The 15,128-nt window shown below is 41.9% G+C and overlaps 1 protein-coding gene across 3 annotated transcripts in view; it reads right to left on the bottom strand.

Moving 5' to 3' along the window:
* Positions 1–15,128, bottom strand: part of LOC101155012 (NACHT, LRR and PYD domains-containing protein 12) — a 211,805-nt gene that overhangs the window by 151,099 nt on the left and 45,578 nt on the right. The window contains exon 11 of one of the 3 annotated variants that reach the window (XM_078934183.1): positions 95–268. The exons of the other annotated variants lie outside the window; for them this stretch is intronic. Coding sequence (XP_078790309.1) covers positions 95–268 — 174 coding nt within the window. The remainder of the gene's footprint in view (positions 1–94; positions 269–15,128) is intronic. 3 annotated transcript variants of the gene reach the window in all.

Raw genomic sequence — 15,128 nt, 5'->3', positions numbered from 1 at the left:
GCAGCTTCACAGGAAACTCTGCATCTTTGCTCTCAGACTAACTTTAGGACCAAACATCTGGAAGCAGCTGGACTGACTCCAACCCTCTACTGACCTCAGAGTCTGCAGTTTGGAGTTTGGACTCTCCACCAGATCCTGGAGCTGCTGAACATCTGAAGACTGAATGTTGTTGCAGCTCAGGTCCAGTTCTGTCAGGTGGGACGGGTTGGACTTCAGAGATGAGACCAGAGCAGCACAGCTGGACTTTGACAAATTGCAGTCCTTCAACCTGAATCCAGAACAAAGAGTTTAGTTTAAAGACAAAGTTCATGTTTTTCATCCTTCAATTCTTCTAAAGAGTTCAGATCTGAAGAAGATCAGAAAGTTTAGAAAAAGTCCAAAGATGTGAAGCAACAGCAGCAGATCAGAAGAGTCCAGCAGAAGCAGAGAAGAAGAACATTCAGGAACATTCAGAACAACATGCAGCTGCTTCAGGAAAGAAGTCCAGATGTGTGAAAGTCAAACATCAGCCTGTGGCTGCATCCAAACCAACTGATGTTTCTGCAGCAACAGCAGAAAAAGTCCACTTTCTCTTTCTGCTCAGCTCTTCTCCAAACAGCACTGAATCATGGGAGAATTTCAGCAGCAGGATGCTGGAAAGTCTTCATCCCAGTTTTCAGGAGATGATCTTCCAGTCCTTCTCTGCTGCAGCCCTTCAAGCAGAGACTTTCAGCTCCAACAGATCAAAGAGAAGAAGGAAGTGATGAGGAAGAGTCAGCAGCAAATGTTGGACATTGATCCCTGGGTAACGCTTTTGTTTTACAGTACAGTACTTACAGTGTACTTAAGTGGTATTTACATGGTACTTATTGTGTAACTACTGTGTACTTTCAGGGTACTTACATGGTACTTTTTATGGAATTTACTGGGTACTTAAAGTGTGTTTACATGGTACTTTCTATGGGACTTTACTGGGTACTTACATGGTACTTTTTGGGTCTACTCTGTACTTACCTTGTATTTATATGGTACTATTTGGTTCATTACTGGGTATTTATAATATTCTTACTGGGTATTTACATTTTGTGCAAAGGTGTCTTTTATGGTACTTACCACATGTAAGAACAAGGTAAGTACAAATAAAGTACCTTGATATTTAGGTCTGCACTTGCTGTATGTTTCATGGTATTTACCATGAATTTACCACAAAAACTACCCCTTAAGTACACTAAAACTGTACTGTAAAAGAAAGTCAGCACTATTTCCACTCAACTACATGGTACTTTCATTACTAAATACTGGGTATGTTCACTTGAATATTACTTGGTACTTACCCCTTCAGTACAATGAAACTGTACTGTAAAAGAAAGTCAGCCCTATTTCCACTCTATTAAATGGTACTTTCAGTAGAAAATGCTGGGTATAATCTGCAATTACCATCCCGTACAGTGTACATACACACTTGGTCTTCTGACCTCACCAAATGAGACAATGCAAACTTGTTTGTAAAGGTCAAATAACTGCATTGTAAAAAAATATTCCTACTTCTTGTAACATGAAGCAAATTTAAAGAGAAACAAGACAGCAGTGAAAACAACAATCTTTAATATGATACATGTCTGCGGCATACAAAGTGTCATCACAATGAAATAGGTTTTAAGTACATAACAGTAAAAAGGAGCATCCCAAAAAACACATTATTGGCCTGAGGGTCGTGCTTTTTGTCCGTCAAAATTCCTTCAGCAGAGTTTGGTAACAGTGCAGGACTTCTTCAGGGTTTCTAACTGCAAGAAAAATCACAATAAAAGCTCAAATGAACATAAAAAAGCATACAGACTTCTATAAAGTACAGAGTATATTTTACTTATTTAATCATTTCTGTAATGAGTTTGATAAATTTCTGTGAATTCCTTATTGCTTTGACTGAAATGCTTGAAATTAATCAATTATCCTCATTTAGAAACATGATGATAAATTATTCACAACTTTATATTTTAGTCACATAAACAAAAACAATAAAAAAGAAATCAAAAGAAGAAAAATCAAAATTGCCATAAAAAATCTAATTTGTTTAGAAAAAGAATGTCAAAGTAATGTTTTAATTGGCAATTGCTGTGTTTATTTCTTCTTTATAAATATTATTCGCACCTACAATTTGCATTAGCATGAAAAACATGGCAGTGTAAAAGAAAAGGAAAAAAATAAATCAATAGGCAATTTCAAATTCAACACAGTTGTTACTCAAAAATATGTTTTAAATTTTCAAACAGTTACCTTCACTGTTGGGTGGTATTGTTGTCTCTATTATATTTGAAAATAAATAAATAAATAAATAAAAATAAAATAAAAACAGCGAAAGAAAAGAAAATGCAGTTAAACTATTTAGTAATGTAAATAACATGTCCACTTTGAGGATTTAACTTACTTTTCTTACTCTCCTGTGGCATCACGGATTCGTTTGGGATGTCTTCTTCACCATAGCTGATCTAAAGCGGTAAAAAAAACGGAAGTAGGTCATCATTATTTTGAATAAACGCCTTCCTTTGATTTTCCCAGAAAGACGTCCGCTCAGTCAAACGAGCACAGAACAACAGACTTTTTCATTTAGGCTACGTGCTTGTTTTACAGCGGCCTCTCTCCTGGTAAGTAACAACGATGTTTGTAGATTTTCATTACAAACTTAGGAAATTTATACATGAAATAACTGAATTATTGCAGTAAAGAAGCAGACGTGCTCTTACGTCACGTTTCAAACACAGAGAGAGCGAGGTTAGCTTCTTTATAAAGTTTGATCAGTTTAAATATTTTCATATAATATATCCAATATTTACAAAAACACTGGCTTACCTGCAAAATGAAGAGAAATTCAAACTGTTGCACGCGCCTCGAGGCTCTCCGGGTTAAGGTTAAGGAGGTTAAGTGTAAACTCTGAGTGCGTTAACCCTGAAATCAGGGAAACCCTGGGTTTTCCGTTTCAGAATGGGAGGTTTGTTAAACCAGAGTAAGTCAAACCCGTTTCTGAAAGAGAGGTAACTTATACTCGGAGTCAGTGTCCATGGTTACTTACGCTGTGAACCTAACCTGGTCGGGAGCAGGTTTTATTCTCTAAACTCAAGGTTTCTGCCGGTCCCCTCCCCTTTTTAAAGACGAAGCGGTATTTGTCGCTTTCACCTTCATTGCCCACATTTACGTCACACAGAGACGGTCTAAGTGACAAGAATGGCTTTTCCTTTTTTGGAGGACCCAATAGACGAGGAGGCTGCATTCATTCATAGTGAATTACATTTACGTCGTGCGAGGATTTTGAGACCTAGACTCGATTTTTTGTCATTTCCCCATATGTTTTTGTTTGAGGGTTACCGTTTTTCGTTGCAGTCAATTACATATATACAATGAAAACAACATTAGATATTGCTATGTAGATGTTTCATATGTCAAATATTGTCAACATAGCCTACATCCATGACATGCTCACATTTGACCTGATTGAATTATGTTTTTATACTTCATTTTTAGCTGCTGCCATGTTCTTTTAATTCTTGCAGGATTGCATCTACATGAAAATGAAATCAGGAACATTGAATTAGATTAATGTAACAATTACTTTTTGGAAACACAATTTGCTAGCACTGCTTACTTTCTTACTCCCATATACACCTATACCACTTGATCAATACAAGGGTAGACAAAAGTTCACTTTTAAAAACACAATTGCATGTATTAATATTAAACTGACCAACGTTTGCAAGAGGGGAAGGTTAACAAAAAAGTCCTCTAAACATTACCGACGTTAAATGCATTTTTCCCCCAGATTGGTTCTTTACACTATGCAGCATTTCATGCATTTACACCAGGAATCACACTTCAAAAGTAAGTAAGTATTTCACACCTTACACTATTTAAAAAGTTATTACAGCCAATATTTTATAACAATGATTTAAATGCAAACTTAGGCATTAACTTGAGCAGCTATGTTTTCCCACGCTGTCTCTGTTTTGCAGATGCAGCGGTGTTGCTTGTCTTCCGGAATATGTGCTCATATTCACTGTAACTCTGCAGCAGCATGTCAAGTTCAGCTGGCGAAAAATATGCAGACCTCTTTTTTTCCACGGTTGCCATGGTGACTCGTAATATCTGCGCTCCATTGATAATGGCTTCTTATAGTCGCGGTGCGCACGCTCACCTCCGAATCAGTCCACTCAGAATTGATTGACCTAACGCGGATCAGCTTCTCTGAAACAGAAAACTCAGAGTTGTTAATCTCTCAATTGACCAACTCAGAGTTCAAGTTTAACCTCAGAGTTGGTTGAACCTCCTTTCTGAAACAGGCCCTCGGATTAATGCATGTTTACCATGGGGGTTGTCATGCTGCATTCAAGTGCGCTGGGAATTTGCAACTTTGCTCGCCCCGACCTACTTAACAAAAACACACACTCGGGGTGTTTTTAGTATTAAAAGTAAATATTTAGCCTTGTTATTTTACATATTTTCCTGACATTTTATATTAAAAAAAGTTCATATTTAGAACAATATTAAAAAAACGTCAAGTTTTGAATAATTTATTATCATGTTTATAAATGAGGATAATTGATTAATTTCAAGCATTTCATTCAAAGCAATAAGGAATTCACAGAGATTTATCAAACTCATTACACAAATGATTAAATAAGTAAAATATATTTTGTACCTCATCAAAGTTTGTATGCTTTTTTATGTTCACTTGAGCTCATATTGTGAATTTTCTTGCAGTTACAAACCCTGAAGAAGTCCTGCACTGTTACCAAACTCTGCTGAAAGAACTTTGACGGACAAAAAGCACGACCCTCAGGCCAATAATGTGTTTTTTGGGATGCTCCTTTTTACTGTTTTGTACTTAAAACATATTTCATTGTGATGACACTTTGTATGCTGCAGACATGTATCATATTAAAGATTGTTGTTTTCACTGCTGTCTTGTTTCTCTTTAACTTTGCCTCATGTTACAAGAAGTAGGAATATGTTTTTACAATGCAGTTATTTGACCTTTACAAACAAGTTTGCATTGTCTCATTTGGTGAGGTCAGAAGACCAAGTGTGTATGTACACTGTACGGGATGGTAATTGCAGATTATACCCAGCATTTTCTACTGAAAGTACCATTTAATAGAGTGGAAATAGGGCTGACTTTCTTTTACAGTACAGTTTCATTGTACTGAAGGGGTAAGTACCAAGTAATATTCAAGTGAACATACCCAGTATTTAGTAATGAAAGTACCATGTAGTTGAGCGGAAATAGTGCTGACTTTCTTTTACAGTTTTCGTGTACTTAAGGGGTAGTTTCTGTGGTAAATTCATGGTAAATACCATGAAACATACAGCAAGTGCAGACCTAAAGATCAAGGTACTTTATTTGTACTTACCTTGTTCTTACATGTGGTAAGTACCATAAAAGACACCTTTGCACAAAATTTAAACACCCAGTAAAGATATTATAAATACCCAGTATGTACCACATAGGTATGAACCAAATAGTACCATATAAATACACGGTGAGTACAGAGTAGACACAAAAAAGTACCATGTAAGTAACCCAGTAAAGTCCCATAGAAAGTACCATGTATATACACTGTAAGTACCCAGTAAATTCCATTAAAAAGTACCATGTAAGTACCCTGGAAGTACCCAGTACTTACACAATAAGTACCATGTAAATACCACTTAAGTACACTGTAAGTACTGTACTGTAAAAGAAAGCATTACCGACCCCTGATCCATGACTTCAGCTTTCACAAACATTAGCCGCTAGACTTTCAGCTGCATATGATGAAACACGGCACCAGGACTCAGAGTGCATGTGAGCGTGCACGGCTGCTTCTTCTGCACGAGCTTTAAAGGAGTCTGTTGGAGCAAAGACACAAAGAAGAGCTGATGGCTGCAAGCAGAACTTTGTGGAGCACAAATGTCAGCAGACAGCTTTGAAACAATCAGCTGCAGGAAGAAAAGAAGAAGTTGTTCTGCAGATCTTTGAAGAGAACAAGCAGCTGCAGGAAGATGCTGCTGCATATCAGAATCTGGACATTTCTGCTCACTGTGGGTCAACACAACTTTGTCGTCATATTGATCTGAACACAACTGAAAGATGGAGTCTGACCTCAGAGTCTTCAGTCTGCAGTCTGGACTCTCCAGAAAACCACACAGAGGAAGAACTCCTGAATCCTGCAGATCCCTGTTCCAGCTCAGGTCCAGTTCTGTCAGATTAGACGGGTTTTTCTTCAGAGCTGAGACCAGAGCTTCACAGCTGATCTTTGAGAAACTGGAGTTCCTGATCCTAAGATCAGACAGAAAAGTGTGTTCAGGAGCAGTGATGCAGCTGGAGGTCCAGTACTTGGTAAAATCAGTCAGGTGGGACCCGGCCTGATGACAGACTGACAGATGAAATTTTCACTGTTTAACAATTTCTCTTGAATTTTGATGCAAAAACATGATGAGTGTCAGTAATCAAAGTTTTGTCTCCCCCTCTTTTCACCCGCGGAAACCATCTCCAGAGTAATGGATGCACTTTATCTCCCAAATACCCCAGCACACATTTCCTGGAAGCCGCACACCTGACTCTCATTCATTCAATCAAGCACAGCAGATTTATTTTTATAACTTCTTTGAGATTCTTGACTGTACATACAGTCTGTCGTCGACATAAAAAGTATTAATGTATCTGACACCATTTAGATTCAGGATAAACAGTGTTGGACCTAAGAATGACCCTTGTGGTATTTCACATCTTAAATTTAGCACAGATCATTTATAATCTTCTAGTTTAACAAACTGCTGCCTGCTTTAATGTAACTTTTTTAACCAATTTAATGCCTGTTCTTGTATTCCATATCTTTCCTGTTTTTTACTAAAATGTTATGATCAATAGTGTCAAAAGCCTTTTTCAGATCGATGAACACTCCTGCTGTGAACTCCTCAGTATCTGTGCCATTTATTATTTCTTCAGTTAGTTGCATAATTTTCATGGATGTTAATCTATTTTTTGTGGAACCATATTCATTTTCCGACAATTAGTTTATTTTTCTCAACAAAGTTTTTCAGCCTTGTTAGGAACACTTTTTCAAGTATGTTTGAGAATTGGCGGAGTAAAGACACTGGGGGGTATTCCAGGAAGCATGATACTGCGACCCCATGTGTTAATCCAGGGAACTGCATGTCACCAAGTTGTCTGTTTTGTTTGATATGTACAGGTATGGGGGGTATTCCAGGACGCATGTTTAAACTAGCCTGACTTTAAGCCTGAACTCTGGCTGAAATCCACCTGAACTTGCTTACTCTGGTTATGTCGGTTCCAAAAGACCAGATATGAGTTAGCGTAATTACGCGCCACTTGGTAACCCTGGGTTAATGCACATGCACGTCAAGTACATAAAGACATTTTCAGTGGATCGCTGATTTCTGGAGTCACCAAGGAAACGTGTGGAGAAAAAAAGGGAGCGCTATAATTCAGTGAGACGGAGACTGAGATTTTAATACCGGCGTATGAAGATTATACGTCCATCAAAAAAGGAATACGGCTGCATCATCAAAAGAAAGAGTTTCTGCTTGTAGTATAAGAACAGAAAAAAGTAAACGCATGAGTTTCTGATCTTATTTCTATTTTTATTGTGATGCATATATATATATATATAAAAAAAACGCCCCTCTCACCCTCCCCGGGTGGTTTCTCCTCCAAGCTCGGGTCCTCTACCAGAGGCCTGGGAGCTTGAGGGTCCTGCGCAGTATCTTAGCTGTTCCTAGCACTGCGCTTTTCTGGACTGAGCGGTCTGATGTCTTTCCAGGTATCTGCTGTAGCCACTCCTCCAGCTTGGGGGTTACTGCCCCAAGTGCCCCAATTACCACAGGCGCCACTGTCACCTTCACTTTCCAGGCTTTCTCCAGTTCTTCTCTGAGTCCCTGGTATTTCTCCAGTTTCTCATGTTCCTTCTTCCTGATGTTCCCATCGCTTGGCACTGCCACATCCACCACAACGGCTTTCCTCTGTTCTTTATCCACCACTACAATGTCTGGTTGGTTCGCCATTACCATCCTATCAGTCTGGATCTGGAAGTCCCACAGGATCTTTGCCCTCTCATTCTCTACCACCTTCGGAGGTGTTTCCCATTTTGACCTTGGGGTTTCCAGTTCATATTCTGCACACATGTTCCTGTATATTATTCCAGCCACTTGATTGTGGCGCTCCATGTATGCTTTACCTGCCAGCATCTTACATCCTGCAGTTATGTGCTGGATTGTTTCAGGCGCCTCTTTGCACAGCCTACACCTTGGGTCTTGTCTGGTGTGGTAGATCTGAGCCTCTATCGCTCTGGTGCTCAGGGCTTGTTCCTGAGCTGCCAGGATGAGCGCTTCAGTGCTGTCCTGTAGGCCAGCCCTTTCTAGCCATTGGTAGGACTTCTTGATATCAGCCACTTCAGTTATGGTCCGGTGGTACATCCCATGCAGGGGTTTGTCCTCCCATGAGGATCTGTCTTCCAGCACTGTATCCTCTGCTCTCCATTGCCTGAGACATTCACTGAGCACACTGTCAGTTGGGGCCTTGAGCTTGATGTACTCATGCATCTTGGATGTTTCATCCTGGATAGTGGCTTCTACGCTCACTAGTCCTCGGCCTCCTTCCTTGCGGCTCGCATACAGTCTCAGGGTGCTGGATTTGGGGTGGAACCCTCCATGCATGGTGAGGAGCTTTCGTGTTTTAACATCCGTGGTCTGTATCTCTTCCTTTGGCCATCTTATTATTCCTGCAGGGTATCTGATAACTGGCAGTGCGTAGCTGTTTATTGCCCGGGCCTTATTTTTGCCATTGAGCTGGCTTCTCAGGACTTGTTGTAGGTATTTAGCTGTTGCAGCTTTCCTTGTTGCCTGCTCCAGGTTGCCATTTGCCTGAGGAATTCCAAGGTACTTGTAGCTGTCCTCAATGTGCTATTGTTCCTTCTGGGAGTGAGACCCCTCCTGTGTGGACTACCTGCTTCTTTTTGTCACCATCCGGCTACATTTCTCGAGCCCGAATGACATCCCAATGTCAGTACTGTAGATCCTGGTGGTGTGGATCAGGGAGTCAATGTCACACTCGCTCTTTGCACATAGCTTGATGTCATCCATGTAGAGGAGGTGACTGATGTTGGCCCCATTTCTGAGTCGGTATCCATAGCCAGTCTTGTTGATTATTTGGCTGAGGGGGTTCAGACCTATGCAGAACAGCAGTGGGGACAGAGCATCACCTTGGTATATCCCACATTTGATGGACACTTGTGCAAGTGGCTTCCCATTGGCTTCAAGGGTGGTTTTCCACAGTCCAGAAAAGCGCAGTGCTAGGAACAGCTAAGATACTGCGCAGGACCCTCAAGCTCCCAGGCCTCTGGTAGAGGACCCGAGCTTGGAGGAGAAACCACCCACGGAGGGTGAGAGGGGCGTTTTTATATACATATATATATATATATATATATATATATATATATATATATATATATAATCTCTGATGTAGTTTCCCAGTCATCTGGAAGCTCATCCTGACCACCCAGGACCTGTCTCAACTTCTGCCTAAATTCCTCACAAGTTTCTTCATTCTGTAGCTTCCACCACTTGGTCTTCTTTTCTGTTTTCCCTCTCTTCTTCTTCCTGACCTCCAGAGTCATCTTACACACCACCATGCGGTGCTGTCTGGCTACACTCTCTCCTACCACCACTTTGCAGTCAATAACCTCTCTCAAATGACCTCGTCTGCATAGGATGTAGTCCACCTGAGTACTCCTACCTCCACTTCTGTATGTCACTCTATGTTCCTCTCTCTTCTGGAAGTAAGTGTTGACTACAGCCATTTCCATCCTCTTCGCAAAGTCCACCACCATGTGTCCCTCCAGATTCCTTTTCCTTCACCATCTCACCACCGTCATACTTCTCTCATACATGTCCTGAACTACTCTGACATACTTCTCTGCCACTCCAGACGACCTCATACAGTACCACAGCTCCTCCCTCGGCACCCTGTCATACGCCTTCTCTAAATCTACGAACACACAATGCAGCTCCTTCTGACCATCTCTGTACTTTTCCATCAACATTCTCAAAGCAAAAATGGCATCAGTGGTGCTCTTACGGGGCATGAAACCATACTGCTGCTCACAAATCTCCACCTTCTTCCTAAGCCTGGCTTCCACTACTCTTTCCCACAGCTTCATTGTGTGGCTCATCAACTTTATACCTCTATAGTTGCAGCAGTTCTGCGTGTCACCCTTGTTCTTAAAGATCGGAACCAGAACACTTCTCCTCCATTCCTCAGGCATCTTCTCACTCTCTAAAATCCTATTGAACAACCTTGTTAGAAATTCCACTGCTGTCTCTCCTAAGCACTTCCATACCTCCACAGGTACGTCATCAGGACCAACGGCCTTTCCGCTCTTCATCCTTTTCAGAGCCTTCCTAACCTCATCCTTTCCAATCTCTGCTACTTCCTGCTCCACAACAACCACATCTTCCTCCCTTCTTTCCCTGTCATTTTCCACGTTCATCAGCTCCTCAAAATACTCCTTCCATCTTTTCTGTACACTCTCCTGGGTTGTTAGCACCTTTCCATCTCTGTCCTTAATCACCCTTATCTGTTGCACGTCCTTCCCATCTCTGTCTCTCTGTCTGGCTAGCTTGTAAAAATCCTTCTCTCCTTCCTTTGTGTCTAACCTGTCATATAGCTCCTCGTAAGCTTTCTGTTTGGCCTTTGCCACCTCTCTCTTCACTCTACGCTGCGCTTCCTTGTACTCCTGTCTACCTTCCTCAGTCCTTTCTACATCCCACTTCCTTTTAGCCAACCTCTTCCTCTGGACGCAGTCCTGTACTTCCTCATTCCACCACCAAGTGTCTTTACCGTCTTTCCTCTTTCCAGATGACACACCTAGCACCTTCCTACCTGTTTCCCTGATAATCTCTGCTGTAGTTTCCCAGTCATCTGGAAGCTCATCCTGACCACCCAGGACCTGTCTCAACTTCTGCCTAAATTCCTCACAAGTTTCTTCATTCTGTAGCTTCCACCACTTGGTCTTCTTTTCTGTTTTCCCTCTCTTCTTCTTCCTGACCTCCAGAGTCATCTTACACACCACCATGCGGTGCTGTCTGGCTACACTCTCTCCTACCACCACTTTGCAGTCACTAACCTCTCTCAAATGGCCTCGTCTACATAGGATGTAGTCCACCTGAGTACTCCTACCTCCACTTCTGTATGTCACTCTATGTTCCTCTCTCTTCTGGAAGTAAGTGTTGACTACAGCCATTTCCATCCTCTTCGCAAAGTCCACCACCATCTGTCCCTCCAGATTCCTTTCCTTCACACCAAACCTGCCCATCACCTCCTCATCACCTCTGTTGCCCTCACCAACATGCCCATTAAAGTCTGCTCCAATAACAACTCTCTCTCCTCTGGGGATACTCTCTATGACCTCATCCAACTCACTCCAGAATCTCTCCTTCACTTCTAACTCACAGCCAACCTGTGGCGCATACCCACTGACTACATTCACCATCACCCCTTCAATTTCTAACTTTAGGCTCATCATCCTGTCTGAGACTCTTTTCACCTCTAGAACACTGTTTACAAACTCCCCCTTCAGAATCACTCCTACCCCGTTTCTCTTCCTATCGACACCATGATAGAACAGTTTGTATCCTCCTCCAATACTACGTGCCTTGCTGCCCTTCCACCTTGTCTCCTGCACACACAGTACATCTACCTTCCTTCTCTCCATCATGTCTGCCAGCTCTCTGCCTTTCCCTGTCATTGTGCCAACGTTAAGAGTCCCTATTCTCAAACCTATGTTCCTGCATTTTCCCTTCTCTCTCTGGCCACGGACCCTTCTGCCTCCCCTCTTTCTTCGACCAACAGTAGTCAAATTTCCACCGACACCCTGTAGGTTAACAGCATCGGTGGCGGTCGTTGTTAACCCGGGCCTCGACCGATCCGGTATGTCTAAAGTGTTGTGGATGATTCGCATGGTTATTTTGGCAATTTTTACGCCGGATGCCCTTCCTGACGCAACCCTCTCTATTTATCCGGGCTTGGGACCGGCACAGAGGCAACTGGCTTGCAACCCCTGTGGCTAGATTATATATATATATATATATTATATATATCTTATCCAATTTAGGCAATCTGCTGCTGCTCCAGGTGGTTCAGCGCGGAGTGGAGAGCCACGGCTACGGCGTCTTCTGTGGATCTGTTCTTGCGGTATGCGAACTGGTGGGGGTCCAAGTCTGTGGCAAGTTGGTCCCTGATGTCTGGGAGGATTAGCCTTTCAAAGCACTTCATTATTACCAGAGTGAGGGCCACTGGGCGATAGTCATCAATGCTTGTGGTAGGAGACGTTTTTGGCACAGGGATTATGGTTGCTGATTTCAGGCAGGATGGGATTACTGCCTGGGCCAGAGAGAGGTTAAAGATATTGGTAAAGGTGGGGGCGACCTGGTGGACGCTGAGCACTTGAGTCCCTGAGCACTTTGCCAGGGACTCAGTGGGGGCCAGCAGCCTTCTTGGGGTTCACTGCTAGGAGCACCCGTCTGATGTTATGCTCCTGTACAGTGAGTGGGGGTGTGCTGGGGCCGGTGGGGGTTGGGGGTGGGTCTTGGGTGGAGGATTGGTGTTGGGTGGTTTCATGGCGAGCAAAGAAGCAGTTAAGCTCCTCTGCCCATATAGCATCTGGAGCTGCTGAGGACACATCACAGCCCCTGAAGTTGGTGATGTCCTGGATGCCTTGCCAGACTTCTCGCGGATTATTGCTGGAAATGTGAGCGTCTAAACACATCCTGTGGTCTGCCTTGGCTGCTTTTACTACTCTTTTCAAGTCAGCTCGGGCAGCACTGCATAGTGCTCCGTCCCCTGACCTGAAGGCAGCGTCTCGAGCTCTGACGAGGGAGCGGACTTGGGTAGTCGTCCAGGGTTTCTGGTTTGGAAAAACCCTGATGGTTTTGTCCACAGTCACATTCCCAATGTAGAACTGTATATAGTCCAACTTTGTTCCCGTGAGTGTCTCCAGCTCCTGATGGTTGAATAAGTCCCAGTCTGTCTGTTGGAAGCAGTCCTGTAGCAAGGATAGGGCATTAGGCCAGGTTGTGATGGTCTTTGTCGTTGGCCTGGATCGGCGTATGAGGGGGGTGTACGATGGAAAGGGCAGGAGGGAAAGATGGTCTGATTGCCCGAGGTGGGGGAGAGGGGTGGCTCTGTATGCATGCTTGATGCTTGATGACATGATCCAGAGCGTTCTCCCCCCTTGTAGAACACTTCACATGCTGGTAGAACTTCGGGAGAAAAGTCTTTAAGTGGGCCTTATTAAAGTCTCCTGCTACGATATGAACGCCATCGGGGTAAACCCGCTGCTGTTTGTTTATGGCGTTCAGCAGGAGACAGAGCGCTGTGTTTATGTTGGCGTCCGGCGGGATGTACACAGCCGTGATTCACTGGATACCTTACAATACAGTAACAATTCTATCATGACATGGCGATAATGTCAGATTAAATTGCATTTCTTCATTTTGAATCCTAAATTGTAAAATGTATTTTGAAATGACATGATCACATTCAAATTGAACTGTTCATTAAGAGTTGAAGATCACTCAGAATTATGGGTAAAAAAGAAAACTTCCATTGGAAAATCTTTATCACATTTTAATGGATCCACACTGATGGATCACAAAATCAAGAGAACAAATAAAGTTTGAGTTTAAGTTCCCACATTGCAGACTTCTGTCTGGAGTTTGGATGTTCATGTTAGCTCTTTTCCTATGTTCACTCTGAGAGCACCTCATTAGATCCAGATACAAACTGGTTGCAGCCCGATAATAAACTCTGACGGTCCTGTCTGTGTCAAACTGGAAGCCTTTAACATGCGTGTGTTCCTCTCACTACTCCTGTCTTCTTCATGCTTTCCCGGTGTTTTCAGTCACTGCTGACTAGCATGCTCAGATAGTAAAAGTCTTAACAATTTTCAAAACCACAAACATATTATTCTGAACTAATTTTCTGTTCATTCTTAACACACCTAGGATTTCCTTGGACTTCTTAACGTACTTTCTTAACGTTTCATCTCTGCAGCACTGCCCCGAGTGTACCGTCTTTTCCTCATGACATCATCATTTCTTTTCTCTCACTCTTCCTTATGCATCCTCCAATCAATTTAAGAATAATACAAATATGTTCTGCCCTCTTTATCACCTGCATAACAATAAAAAGATCATGCTAATTTAGCAAGATTATAAAACAATTTTCACCTAAGTAAATTCAAAACAACAATAACAAACGAATCACATTAATGTAACATTGTCATTCTGTAGTGATGTCATCAGTCAGTCATCTGTACTCATCATAAACATGGAGTCTGACCTCAGAGTCTGCAGTCTGCAGTTTGGACTCTCCAGAAAACCACACAGATGAAGAAATGCTGAATCCTTCATGTTCTTGTTCCCGCTCAGGTCCAGTTCTGTCAGATTAGACGGGTTTTTCTTCAGAGCTGAGACCAGAGCTTCACAACTGATCTTCGACAAACTGCAGTTCTCCAACCTGCAATCAAACAGAAAAGTGTGTTCAGGAGCAGTGATGCAGCTGGAGGTCCAGGAACTTGGTCCATTCAGTCAGGTGGGACCCGCCCTGATGACAGACTGAGAGGTGACATTTTCACTGTTTGCTCATTTCTTTTGGATTTGGACCCAAAAACATGATCATGAATGAAAATGCAGTGGATTTTAATTGACTTTAAAATGAAGTTAAAATAGACGAGGAATTGAAATGTAATTTATAATCATGAATTATGAATTACTAAATACATTTTTAAAATGCATGGCAGAAATGCAGATTGAACTGACAGTTGTAAAATTAATTTTCATTAAAATTATGGAACAAAAAAATAGGACAATTTGAAATCCAATGGATTTTGCTTTGATTTCAAAAATGTCATATTAAATTGCATTTCTTAATATTAATTCCTAAATTGTAAAATGCATGTTTAAATGACTTCATCACATTGCAAAGTGAATTGTTTATTGAGAACTGAAGATCACTTTGAATTATGGGTAAAAAACTTCCATTGGAAAAGCTTTATGACATTTTAAAGGATCCAACACAAAATCAAAAGAAAAAAGAAAGTTTA

This window comes from Oryzias latipes, chromosome 2 (genome assembly GCF_053564925.1).
Source record: "Oryzias latipes strain Hd-rR chromosome 2, Olatipes_Hd-rR_3.1".
NCBI classification, from domain to species: Eukaryota; Metazoa; Chordata; class Actinopteri; order Beloniformes; family Adrianichthyidae; genus Oryzias; species Oryzias latipes.
The sequence above is the reverse complement of the archived record's forward strand: the minus strand, read 5'-3'. Positions and strand labels throughout refer to the sequence as shown.